This window comes from Schistocerca piceifrons, chromosome X, assembly GCF_021461385.2.
Source record: "Schistocerca piceifrons isolate TAMUIC-IGC-003096 chromosome X, iqSchPice1.1, whole genome shotgun sequence".
NCBI classification, from domain to species: domain Eukaryota; kingdom Metazoa; phylum Arthropoda; class Insecta; order Orthoptera; family Acrididae; genus Schistocerca; species Schistocerca piceifrons.
Window position 1 is genome coordinate 2,366,583 of NC_060149.1, and position 13,978 is coordinate 2,380,560.

Genomic DNA, 13,978 nt, shown 5'->3' on the forward strand with positions numbered 1-13,978 from the left:
AGAAAGTATATAGTACAGGCTAAGAAATTATGAACTCATAAACTTGTACTGCAGGAGGACACATAAAGGTGGAGATATGGGCATTCATAGCGGAAATGATACTACATGTGAAAAAGTCAAATGGATTGGTAATCTGAGTAAAGAAATAGTACTTAAGGATGCAGCAAAAAATTTAAAATTAGAGAAAAACAGCCTGATTATAGCAGCTCTGTATACATCACCTGGAAGTAGTATTGAAGAACTTTTCAATTGTCTGGAGGATCTGCTGGAGAAGACATAAGTGTATAAAACCATGTGCCGTTTGTTGGAGACATTAACATAGACTCTTTAAATAAAAGCAATAATTATCTGCACTATGTTGACTTACTTCAGTGTTATAACTATTATCACAGAAACTCAGAACATACAAGAACTACAGTACAAATACAGACATGCTGAGACCTGGTACGTAGGGAAAGGCAGGATTCGGTGTGGACAGGGCTGTAATCAGTTACTGTTGGTTGCTCAGATTTTTTTTTTTTTTTTTTAAATCACATACACTTTATTTGGAAACAATTGCAACTAAAGTTGACTATAAGGAACAACTATTCAATTTGACTGTTAAGACACAATGTCTAATTTAAAAAAAATTAAGCAAGTTGCACTCACGGCTGAAGGCATTATTGACCAGAAATTAAAATTATTTGTAGGCTGAAGGCCCCAACAGTAATAACTCATAAAACAATTTGACAGCTGAAGGACTGGATAGAAAATACTTAAGAAACAGTTAAACTTCTCCAAGGGATACTAAAATATCTAAAAAAAAAAAAAGACAATCATCAAAAGTTCACAATTAAGAGACAATATCTAATTAAAAATTCTTACAACCAATAGTGTTCACAGCTAAAGGTCTTACTGACAAAAAATTCAAATTATTTGTCAGCTGAAGGCCCAAACAGTAATAATTCAAAATTACCGTATTTAAAATAACAATCATCACATTCTGACCAAATCAAGAGAGATGTGGGCCTCAGACAGTGCTCCAAGGATCAACCTGGGAAAGTCGCTCAACTTCGTAAAGAATGAGACAGGCAGCCAAGAGTTGTATTCACTTAACCAGATGGCAAATCAAACTAGTGACAGTATAAACACTGACCAACACTCTTTCAAAATCTACCTAACTTCTGATAACCAATTCAACGATGGAATAACCCAGGCAAGGCGGAACCGGTCGACAGCACTGCGTCTTCCGAATCCGGTGTTTAGAACATCCAGAAGCAGAAGGAACCACTACAACCAAAGTAATCCAAAAGAAACAAAATATTCGAACCACAATCAAGGAGGCTGTCGAACTACACACCATACCGGAGAGCAGTGGCAAGGTGAGGAAAGGTACACTGCCACGAAAATACGCAAACCTCAGGGCAGGTAACTGGGGCTTTATCGGCCACTAGGCAGAAAAATACCACTGGTTGAGCTTCACCAACAATAACACAAGGAATTCAATGATTAATAATAAGAAGTGGAGGACGGCTGATTAATTTTGCCAACTCCAAACACTACAATCGTTGCTCTTCGTCTCAGTGACCCTGCGAGCAGCAACGGCTGAACAAACGGTGTGATCTCAAAATAGTGGAGGTTTCACAACTGGTTTAATGTTCACTCAACTCAAACATCCTGGGTCCGGTGGACAACGAGATTGCGGCCCTCGCAACTACAGCCCCTCGATCTGGCCTGCGTGCTGCCAGCGTTGCTGGACCTCACTGTGCTCCGTCCCAACCGAACTCCTCGACACCCTCCAACCCAGAACACACTTCACGTCCCTCCAAAGATAGTACCACCGTACTAGATATCGATAACCACTGCTGCTGCCACTCGCGGACAGACAGTGCTAGCAAACGTGGTGGCACCAGTAAACACAACAAGAAAATGAGACGCCACTATCCCTATTACAAATGCCAACCTACCGACAGCACCAACGCGAGCCGCAACACGGCTCAACCTCGTCCCTCCCCCCTCAAACACCGACCCAGGGGTAATCCGACAAGTGGCCTAACCAAACTTAATTTGATTAAGATGGACCCGGTTTTGCTTACCGGTGCGGTTGTCCTTAACCAGAAGATTAACTGGGGCTAAAATATGCATAACAGTACAGGGACCCAGGAAACGAGGAGTGAACTTACCGAGGTTCCCAACACGCACCTCCCTCACTGGAAAATTACGGACATACATCTGGTCTCCTGGTTTACCCCTAAAGACTCGATTACGGTTGTAATGGTCAGCTCGTTTGTCGTGGGCCCTGAGAATATTGTGCCTGGCACAATTCCAGTTTTCTTTGGCGATCTGAGGGGTAATATCCACAGGGAGTAGATCTTGAATTACCCATAAGTTCAAAAGGGGGGAATTAACAGGATAAGAAATGACAAGGAAACCAGAGTAACCTTCAAAGCCTCACGGCTGGTGGTATTGAAGGCAGAACTAAGCCAAGGGAGACTAAAATCCCACTTACTGGGCATTTTCTGATGGTAGATAATCAGTGCGGATTTGAGATTACGATTGACCCTTTCTGTGAAAGAGCCCTGCAGGTAATACGGAGTGGTAGTCATGTGCTTCACATGGCTTGCAAAAAAGAAAGCCTTGAAGGAAGCCGAAAGAAAGGCCAGCGCATTATGACTAACGATTTGCTCAGGGGGTCCAAAAACACTATATACGTTAGTTAAATGGGCAATAGTGGCGGCAGCAGCAGTCACGTTACAACTCTGAAGCAGCCAGGTAAACCTTGAAAATGCGTCAATAATAACCAATATGTACTGATGGCCTCTTTTGGTGCGAGGTAAGGGCTCCACATAACTGATATAGAATTTGTCCACGGGACGGGATTCGCACTCAGAACTCAAGAAGCCCTGTCAAAGAGCGGTCTTAGGCTTGGCCACACGACACAACTGACACCGAGAAACCATCTCTCTATTGTCTCAGTCCATAGACGGCCAAGTCAAATGCTTCTTAATTTTCTGCAAGGTCTTATAGGTTCCTAAATGCCTGCTAATCAACGAGTTGTGAAATTAATGGAGAACGGGGCATACCAGGGTTTCTGGTAGACAGATATTCAACTCCTTGGCATGTCCCACCCTTTTACACAAAATGCCTTTCCTGATGACATATCCATCCAAAGGTTCCCCACTGACAGCTGTTCCTTAAGCAGTCCCCAAGTGGGGTCCCAATTCTGATGGTCGGCACAGTCACTAAACAAATGAGGAATACTGCCTAACGCAACACAACTAAGACTGCCTTCCTCTGCTTCTCGGACGGACTCACTAGATGGATGTTCAGTGAACACATGGCTGAGGACGTCTGTGAGCACATTCTCAGTCCCCTTAATGTGTTTAACCTCGAATTGAAACGCTGAAATCTGTACTGCCCACCTGGCGATACGGCCAGTTTTACGCTTGCTTGTCGGTTTCTAGCTGAAATACTCTATGCTCGAGATAAAAGCGATACTTCTCCAGCACGAACAAGACGGCCAATGCCTCACATTCATAAACAGAATATTTAACTTCAGCACTGGTTAACTGGCGAGACACGTATGCTAATGGCTGCCTTTGACCCTCGAACTCCTGTAGGAGGATGGCCGAAATTCCCTCATTAGATGCGTTGGTTTGTACAATAATTTTTTTATTAAAATCAGGCACTCTGAGTTTGGATTGTTTTGGGGAAGGAGACCAGACAGTGACATCATCGGTCTCATTGGATTAGGGAAGGATGGGGAAGGAAGTCGGCCGTGCCCTTTGAAAGGAACCATCCCAGCATTTGCCTGGAGCGATTTAGGGAAATCACGGAAAACCTAAATCAGGATGGCCGGACGCGGGATTGAACCGTAGTCCTCCCGAATGCGAGTCCAGTGTGCTAACCACTGCGCCACCTCGCTCAGTGGCACTCTGAGAACCAGAGGGATGGCTATAGCTGCCTTAATGTGCTCAAACATAGCCTCTCGGGCAGGTCCCCAGTCAAAACGTACGCCTTTTCGATGCAATTCATTTAAAGGAGCTGCCAACTGAGCAAAATTAGGGACAAAACACCTAAAATAATTCGACATGCCTACGAACCTGGCAATCCAACGTTTATCAGCATGCGGCAGGAGAGCTCTCAATGCCTTACCGCTCCTGGTCAATACGAATGCTCTCGCCTGATACTAGGTGACCTAAGAAGGATACCTGCTGCCTGGGTAATGTCACCTTACTGGGTTTAACAGTCAAACTGACCACCTGCAACCTGGCAAAAACTTGCTGGATATGTTCCAAATGCTCCTGAAACGAACGGCTATAAATCACCAAGTCGTCCAAGTAATTATAAACACAGACTAATTTCAAGTTTCCAAGAATATTATCCAGCAAACGAGTAAGAACAGCTGCGCCAGTAGCCAAATCAAAGAGAACCCTGTTAAACTCAAACAGATTCTAGTCAGTACAAAATGCTGTAAGGTGTTTACATTCTTCAGCTAAGGGAATCTGATAACAGGCTGGATTCAGATCGAGCACTGAGAACCAATTAGCACTGGCAAACCAAGTAAAAGAGTTATGAAGATCAGGTAATGGAACTGATTTGAGGACAACCTTGGTGTTCAGGTGCTGGTAGTCAACAACAGGCCAAAAATCCCGCCCCTGATCCTTAGGAACAAGGAATATGGGGGAAGCATAAGCAGATGTAGAAGGCCTAATAACTCCTTGCTCGAGCATTTTAGAGATTTTTCCTCTTAGTATCTTCATCTTAGGCGGTGAGAGATGATATGGGGACTGCCTGACAGGAATATGGTCAGATAGACGAATATGGTAGTCGAGAACATTAGTAACCCCCAGTCTACCACAGAGAAGCTCGGGGAACCTCTGCAACAAATCCTCTAGTTCAGAGGCCTGCTGTGAAGATAGATGGATGAGATCAACTCCTTAACCTTAGCATCAACAGCCAGCACGCTGGTATTTCGATGCACCTTACGCTTAGCACATTCACAGAACCCAAACTCCTGAGCAGAAGCGAACTTAAAGAAGAAGGTGTACTCGGAATAATGCAAGACAAGACCAGTTTTACTGATAAAATCACATCCAAAAATCAAAACGACCAGCAGCTTCTTAACCAAGGCCAAAGACAAGGGCCAGGGGAAATCCCCAATCGAGATACTCCCTTGGACCCAACCATGCAGAGGCAACACCTGCCCATTGGCAACCCGACATCTCTGCACTGAAGAAGGGACCGACTAAAGTCTCGTAAGATGCCCAAATTCAAGAAACCATTCCAAGCACAACAACGAAAAGGAGCTACCAGAATCCAAAAGGGCACAAATAGGTTCGCCACCTGCTCGAGAACAAATATAAGGTCGGGGAGGTGATGATCAAGCAACGACATGGGCACACCAAAGTTTAAAGGCTTGATCCCGAGGTCGCTGTCCGGCCCAGCGTCATTTATTGGCTCTGGGTGCACGTGGTTGAACGCAAGAACGAACTAAATGACCTGTCTGACCGCACCTGAAGCAATGCCGTGGTTCCCTTTTAGCAGACTCAGCCAATGTAGATAATCCGGAGTTCTCCTTGATAACGCCCGCAGGCTGAACCTTAACTTCATGGCATGGATCGTCCGCAAGCGGTAACGCAGATATCGCTACAACGGCGGCACTAAGTTCTTCCCAGGTGGAGGGACAACAACAAAAAAACAAAGTGTGACTTATCCTCCGCTCGCATTCTCACCAAGATAATAGAAACTAACTCCCATTCTGGCAAGTCGACTAAAAAGGACAAGCAGGCTGTCTTGACTCTGTCCACATATTCATGTAACTCCCCTTTATCTTGCTGCATCTGCCAAATATAGTGACACTCGAGCTGTTAGCGAACTCCCATGGTCAATCTTTTGTTAATTACAAGCTCCCTCAACCACTGCAAGGAAAATCCCTCTGCCATGGCTCTGGATATGAGGGTCCTCAATTCGCCTCCAGCTAATGGATACAATAGCGACAAAACTACTTGATGCGAAATGCCAAAGGCAGCAGCGTGTTGCTCATGGCGAAGCAACAACCATAATAACCTTTCAATCTGCTAGAGTCGGTCTATAACTAATTCTATGATGTCCCAAAAGAGATGCACCAGAGGATTAGGCAATTTAGCAAACGCTGCATCTAACCTCTCGGGAGACATAAGTGCATTATTCCCGGACTGGCTTGCGCGCCACCCTGAAGACAGCAAGTCCTGCTCCCCAGTCCTCTCCCCAACAAGCTCTAAACATGTAATTTTGAACTGCAATTCATTAATCAAGGACCCCAATTCAGCAGATGATTCTTTATAATGATCCTCTAACTTTAATTTCCTTAAATCCGCTATCTGGTTGGTTAAATGTAATAACTATGCCCGCACCCTGTCTAACTGACTGCCACTAGGTTGAGTGCCCTCCAAAAAGCTGATGGTGCACTCAAGAACCCTAACAGGTGTAAACAAAAACTCAATGGCTGCTTCTGTCTCGCCCACAACATCCGGCATGACATCAACTGGCTGAAGAATGGTAGCACGCAAACGCGCGGCTAAGTCTGGGAAACTATCCTCAATAGGCTGGCGCCTTATCGCCAGCTCATAAACGAGGTAGTCCTTCCTCAACAGGCTGATCCCGGGGCACTGCCTGACCATCATTAGAATTGGTCACCTGAAACAACAAAATATCAAAGACAAATATCGTCTAACACTGAGAGAGTTACAATTCGAACCAACGGTAACTGTAATGGCAATATTACAATCCTAACCACGCTCTGCTACCACTGAGACCTGGTACTTAGGGAAAGGCAGGATTCGGTGTGGACAGGGCTGTAATCAGTTACTGTTGGTTGCTCAGATTTTTTTTTTTTTTTTTTTTTAAATCACGTACACTTTATTTGGAAACAATTGCAACTAAACTGGACAATAAGGAACAATCATTCAATTTGACTGTTAAGACAAAATGTCTAATTTTAAAAAAAATTAAGCAAGTTGCACTCACGGCTGAAGGCCTTATTGACCAGAAATTAAAATTTATTTGTTGGCTGAAGGCCCCAATAGTAATAACTCAAAAAACAATTTGACAACTGAAGGCCTGGATAGAAAATACTTAAGAAACAGTTAAACTTCTCCAAGGGATACTAAAATATCTAAAAAAAAAAAAGACAATCATCAAAAGTTCACAATTAAGAGACAATATCTAATTAAAAATTCTTACAACCAATAGTGTTCACAGCTAAAGGTCTTACTGACAAAAAATTCAAATTATTTGTCAGCTGAAGGCCCAAACAGTAATAATTCAAAATTACCGTATTTAAAATAACAATCATCACATTCTGACCAAATCAAGAGAGATGTGGGCCTCAGACAGTGCTCCTAGGATCAACCTGGGAAAGTCGCTCAACTTCGTAAAGAATGAGACAGGCAGCCAAGAGTTGTATTCACCTAACCGGATGTAAACTCAAACTAGTGACAGTTTAAACACAGACCAACACTCTTTCAAAATCTCCCTAACGTCTGATAACCAATACAATGACGGAATAACCCAGGCAAGGCAGAACCGGTGGACAGCACTGCGTCTTCCGAATCCAGTGTTTAGAACATCCAGAAGCATAAGGAACCACTATGATCAAAGTAATCCAAAACAAACAAAATATTCAAACCACAATCAAGGAGGTTGTTGAACTACACACCTTACCAGAGAGCAGTGGCAAGGCGAGGAAAGGTACACTGCCGCAAAAATATGCAAACCTCCAGGCCAGGTAACTGAGCATTAGCAGCCACTAGGCAGAAAAATACTGCTGGTTGAGCTTCGCCCATAATAACACAAGGAATTCAATGATTAATAATAAGAAGTGGAGGACAGCTAATTAATTTCGCCAACTCCAAACACTCCACTCGTCGCTCTTCGTCTCAGCGACCCTGCAAGCAGCAACGGCTGAACAAACAGTGTGATCTCAAAATAGTGGAGGTTTCACAACTGGTTTAATGTTCACTCAACTCAAACACCCTGGGTCCGGCGGACAACGAGATTGCGGCCCTCGCAACTACAGCCCCTCGATCTGGCAGTGCCTGCACATCCTCGTGCTGCCGGACCTCACTGTGCTCCGTCCCAACCGAACTCCCTGACACCCTCTGACCCAGAAAACACTTCACATCCCTCCAAAAATAATACCACTGTACTATCAATAACTGCTGCTGCCACTCATGGACTGACAACGCTAGCAAACGCAGTGGTGTCAGTAAACACAAGAAGAAAATGAGACACCACTATCCCTATTACATGATGCCAACCTACCACTGGCACCAACGTGAGCTGCAACACGGCTCACATGCGTTGACCACATTCACACAAACATAACAAAGGAGAACATAAACATAACCAACATAGAAAATGACATATCTGATCACAGAGCCCTTACTATGGAAATTGATGTAGGGAATGTAGATATAACTAAAAGTGATATGTTTATGTATAAAAGAAAATTTAACTATAGTAAACTTAAGAGGGCATTAGGCAATGAAAAATGGGAACCAATTACAATGGAACAAATGTGAACAATAATGGAAAAATGTCTATAAATTATTCAATAAAACTTTAAATTAAACACGTCCTTTAGTAAAACAAGTAAACAAAGCTATTATTACAAAACTGAGAATTTACCTCCAGAAATCAGTGACCTGAGAGAGTACATGAAAGACTCTTACATAATCTTTAGAGATACTAAATTACAATACTATTTAACAAAATGTAAACTCCTCAGAAAAAATACAGAGATTCCTTGACTAAACTTATAGCTCTGATATATGCCTATCAAATAAAGAACTCAGCCAATGTTAGTAAAACAGCAATCATTTCAAAACTTCAAGCTAAAATGTGTTGTGGCTGGGATGACATTTCACCTGAGTTGCTAAAGGAATGCAGAGGAGAATTAGTGAAGCCTCTAACACACCTAATAAATATATCCCTCTGCCATGGAGAATTCTCTGATATTTTGAAAATCACTGAAATCCTACCGGTGTACAAAAAGGGAATAAAAGCTGATATGAAAGAAAAATTGTTCAAATGGCTCTGAGCACTATGGGACTCAACTGCTGAGGTCATTAGTCCCCTAGAACTTAGAACTAGTTAAACCTAACTAACCTAAGGACATCACAAACCTCCATGCCCGAGGCAGGATTCGAACCTGCGACCGTAGCGGTCTTGCGGTTCCAGACTGCAGCGCCTTTAACCGCACGGCCACTCCGGCCGGCTGATATGAAAGACTATAGGCCAATATTGTAATATTAAATCAATTTGAGGCATGTTTCATGAAACAATCTATTTAGCAATCTACAACACGGTTTTAGAAAAGGAAGATCTACTGTAATGGGAGTAGCAACCTCTATACACGAAATATTAAACAAGGTAGATGAAGGAGACAAGGCGATATGCACCTTCCTGGATACGAGTACAGCTTTTGATACTACGAATCATAAAATTCTATGGCATAACTTAGAAGCATTTGGATGAGAGGGGTGGCCTTACAACTCCTTACCTCCTATCTGAAAGCCAGCAACCAGTGTGTCAAGCTAACTTATAAAAGGAATTGACAGCGGGTAACAACGAAATCAACCCACAAGATACCTCGATTTGGTGTGACCGAGAGTAAGTATATTGAGGCCTTTTCTGTTTCTTGTGTACATTAACAATTTAATTGAACCCCAAAACTGCAAGGTTGTAAGCTATGCCGATTACACATCTTTTGTCAGCTGGGGCCGTGATATGCAAACTACTACAAACAGTAGTGAAATCAACTGTAATTTTCTGTCAAGTTATCTTATTGCAAATCAGATACTCATAAATAAAGAGAAGACAGTGACAACACAATTTATGCTTAGCTATAGTCAGAATATAAATAGAACTCTATTTACAGTCCCATTGGTCCTTAGCTACACAAAAAACACAAGTTTCTGGGTATAATTGTTGATGAACACCTGTCATGGAAAGAACATATATACCATATTTGTAAGGAATTCAGTTCAAATACATATCTACTGAAAAGGATCTCAGCCTTCCTGGACCAAGGTAGCTTGAGACAAATATATTTTGGAGTGACACATCCACATCTTCAAGATTGTATTGAGACACGGGGAGGGGCACCAGCTGTCTATACATACAGGCTCTTCAGACTACAAAAAAAGACAGTAAAAGTGGTAGCTGAGGTAAACAGGAAAGAGCCTTGTACAGAAATCTGCACGAAATATAAAATACTAACCATATAGTCTATGCATATCCCACAGGCAATATTGTTCGTGAAACAAAATCCAGAATATAATGTAACAAACAATAATGTGTATAGGTACGATCCATGGGGAAGGGAACATTTTCACAGGATTGCCAGTAAAACAAAGGCTGCAGACCATAATCCACATACAATAGGAACCATCTTTTATAACAGATTTCAATCTGACCTCATGACAGCTAATTTAAACACTTCAAAGAATGAACTTAAGCTTTTATTAATAGAGAAAAGCTGTTATTCGGCAGAAGATTTCAAGTTGAAATAGCCCTTTGTAAAACAGTGTACATGGCATAAGTTTGTTTTTGCAACAAAAAATTATAATATGACCTTCACTATTTATATCAATGTGTGCACTTACGTATGTTAACTAAACCTTTGTATGTGATCTAAAATCTATGACAATGTCCAAAAACTGATTGTTATATGGACAGCAAATAAACAAATAAATTTACAAAAACATATGACCAGCTCATCTGTGTGGTACTGGGATCGAGGGACAAAATATAACTACTATCCCTTAGTGAAATTACACCATTGGCATCACAGCAATAGACAATATTTTCATCAAATAGTGAGGAAAAGGTTGGTAATAGGTTATCAAATCGTGAGACTTTATGTGTTTGGCTATTAAGAAAGAAATGTGAAGTACACAAATATTCAAGAGAGGGGTCACTAATCTGCTTAAGTGGAACCATTTATCTGACTCTCGAAATGTTGTCAGCGGCAAGAGACGTATGAACTCTAATGCACACAGATTGGATGGTTGCAAAGAATATGGTAAACTTCTAAATAAATTAAAATATTATGGAATTATGGGTAGGACATTCAGCTCATTTCAGTCCTTTTTGAACAGTAAAAATTAGGTGACTTTTCTATACAATCATATACCAGGACATTCTTAGTGGACAGAGCATAACATCAGTTTCAAAGGATCTCTCTACCATTCCCTCTGGAATAGTATATGGGAGACACAAATATCTAAATCTTTCTGTGTAACTTCTGACATCTCTTATTTTATCATGATCATCATTCCTCCTTATGTAAGTGGGGAGTAACAAGGTATATTGGGAGTCAGAGGAGAAAGTTGTTAACTGAAATTTTGTGATGAGATTTTGCTCTAATGTAAAACATCTTTGTTTCAATGAATGCCACCCAAATGTGCTTATCAGTCTGTGACACTCACCCCCACCCATTTTGTGACAACACAGAACAAGTTCCCTTTTTTTTTGGACCAATGTCCTCTCCCAGTCCCATCTGGTAAGGATCTCATAACCCATAGAAATACTCTTGAATAGGACGGACAAGCATAGTGTAACCATTTCTTTAGTGGCTTTGTTGCACCTTTTGAGTGATCTGCTAATAAAATATAGTTTGCCTTCCCTACATTTTCGGCATGTTCATCCCCATTTAAGTCATTCCTATCAGTAATCCCAACATATTTAATATTGACAACCTCTAAATTTGTGTTCTTTATCATGTAACACAAGTTCAATGGAATTCTCTTAGTAGTTAAAAGGTGTACAACTTTGCTTCCGCCATTTTTCTCAAACATTTGAGGCTTTAATGAAACAAATTGGTTACACATGTATCATTCAAAGTATTTTCCATCGCTGGACACTACTTTCTCCTACCTTTCGGGTAGTGTACAAATCCAATGTCAAAAAAATTGTTCATCTTCTGAAGCGATCCACGAATCGATCCAATTTGTGACTTCTTCATGAGATCTGAAGTGTTGGTCAGCCAGGCCATGCTCCATTGATCTAAACAGGTGATAGTCAGAGGGAGCAATGTCTGGAGAATATGGCGGGTGGGGTAGGACTTCCCATTTTAACATTTCCAAGTACGTTTTGACCTCTTTCGCAACGTGGGGTCGAGTGTTGTCATGCTGCAAAATCACTTTATCGTGCCTCTAGCAGTATTGCGGCTGTTTGTCTTTTAATGCTCTGCTCAAATGCATTAATTGCATTTGATAATGAGCACCTGTGATTGTTTCACTTGGTTTTAACACCTCATAGTACATGACGCCAAGCTGATACCACCAAATACAAAGCATGATCTTGGAACCATGAATATTCAGTTTGGCCGTCAACGTGGAAGCATGGCCAGGATATCCCCATGATTTTTTTGCATTTAGAGTTACCATAATGAACCCATTTTTCATGCCCGGTCACAAAGTGATGCAGAAATCCCTTCCCTTTTTGTCTCTGAAGCAGCTGTTTACAAACACACAAATGCCAATCAATCTCTCTTGGTTTCAGCTCACAAGGGACCTAAGTTCCTTCTTTCTGAATCATGCCCATAGCCTTGATATGTTTTGAAATGGCTTACTGTGTCACTCCCACTAATCATGCCAATTCTTCTTGAGTTTGACGCAAGTCTTCACTCAGCAATGTCCCCAATTCTGCACCTTCGAAAACGTTCTCTCTTCCATCACTATGCCGGTCTACGACATTAAAATCACCGTTCTTGAAGCGTTGAAACCACTCACGACACTTTCTTTCACTAATAGCATCCTTACCATACGTACTTGAGAGCATTTGATGAGACTCAGCCACTGTTTTCTTCATATTGAAACAAAATAGTAACATCTCCCACAAATGATGAGAATTAGACTCGTAAACTGACATTTTCAATCAAGAACAACTTTGACACAAATCAACTAATGTTTGAATGAGGTTATGTTGACTGAAGTCCAAGCTAACTGCCTGATGTCTGTGATATGTTTCTTTCGACCGCTACTTACCATTGTCACCACCTATTGGCAAACGGAGGAAGCAAAGTTGTACGCCTTGTACTTTACATATCATTCAGATATCTTGTCTGAAATATTTTGTAATTTATTTTTATCTTCTATTGACTTCACTAGCCAGTAAGTAACTGTATTACTTGTAAACAATCTATGAGGATTGCTCAGATTGTCTTTTAAATCATTTATGTAGATCAAGAACAGTAAATGGCCTATCACACTTCCTGGGGGAATACCAGGTAAACTTTGGTTTCGCCTCATGAATTTCAGTCAAGTACGACATACTGTGCCCTTTCTCACTCGTAAGCACAAATCCAGTTACACAGATGTGATATTCCACAGGCATGCTATTTGATTCAAAGCCACTTTTGAGGAGAAGAAGACAAAATTACAATTGGTGCAAACATACAAACTCACCTTGTCAATCCGATCCTTCTGCACTCCAAATTTGCCCCCAAAGCCTGCACTGTAATCCTTCTGGGACACGTGCTTCTCTACTTTTGCAACATAGTCATGTCCAACAGCACACTGATCCATCCTATAAAACAAAAAATAATTAACAGCACACTGATTTGAAAGACTGAAATCACTGCTGCACAAATCCTGCATAATTTTTGTGAGTTTATAGTAACTACATGCATTTTGATCCAATTCTGTGCACTAGCTGTCAATATATAATGAGATAACTGGAAGCTCTATTCAGTTTCTTGAGTGTCAGTGACACACACTGTGTTACTTACAAATACTCGGCTATCAACTGTGTGCCATGAAAACCAAATTTTATGTTGAGAACAATATAGACACAATAGTACGAGGGTAATCCCAAAAGTAAGATCTCCTATTTTTCACAAGTACATAGACCTGTTTATTTCTACAATGGTTTACATCAGTTTACAGCTTGAACATTTAGCTATTTTTCGACATAATCACCATTCTGTCAATGCATTTTTGTAAACACTGTG

The 13,978-nt window shown here is 41.4% G+C and overlaps 1 protein-coding gene across 1 annotated transcript in view; it reads right to left on the bottom strand.

The window, feature by feature from the left end:
• LOC124721371 (src substrate cortactin) overlaps nt 1-13,978 on the bottom strand; it is a 135,403-nt gene that overhangs the window by 76,120 nt on the left and 45,305 nt on the right. Inside the window, exon 4 of the mRNA XM_047246304.1 lies at nt 13,434-13,554. Coding sequence (XP_047102260.1) covers nt 13,434-13,554 — 121 coding nt within the window. The remainder of the gene's footprint in view (nt 1-13,433; nt 13,555-13,978) is intronic.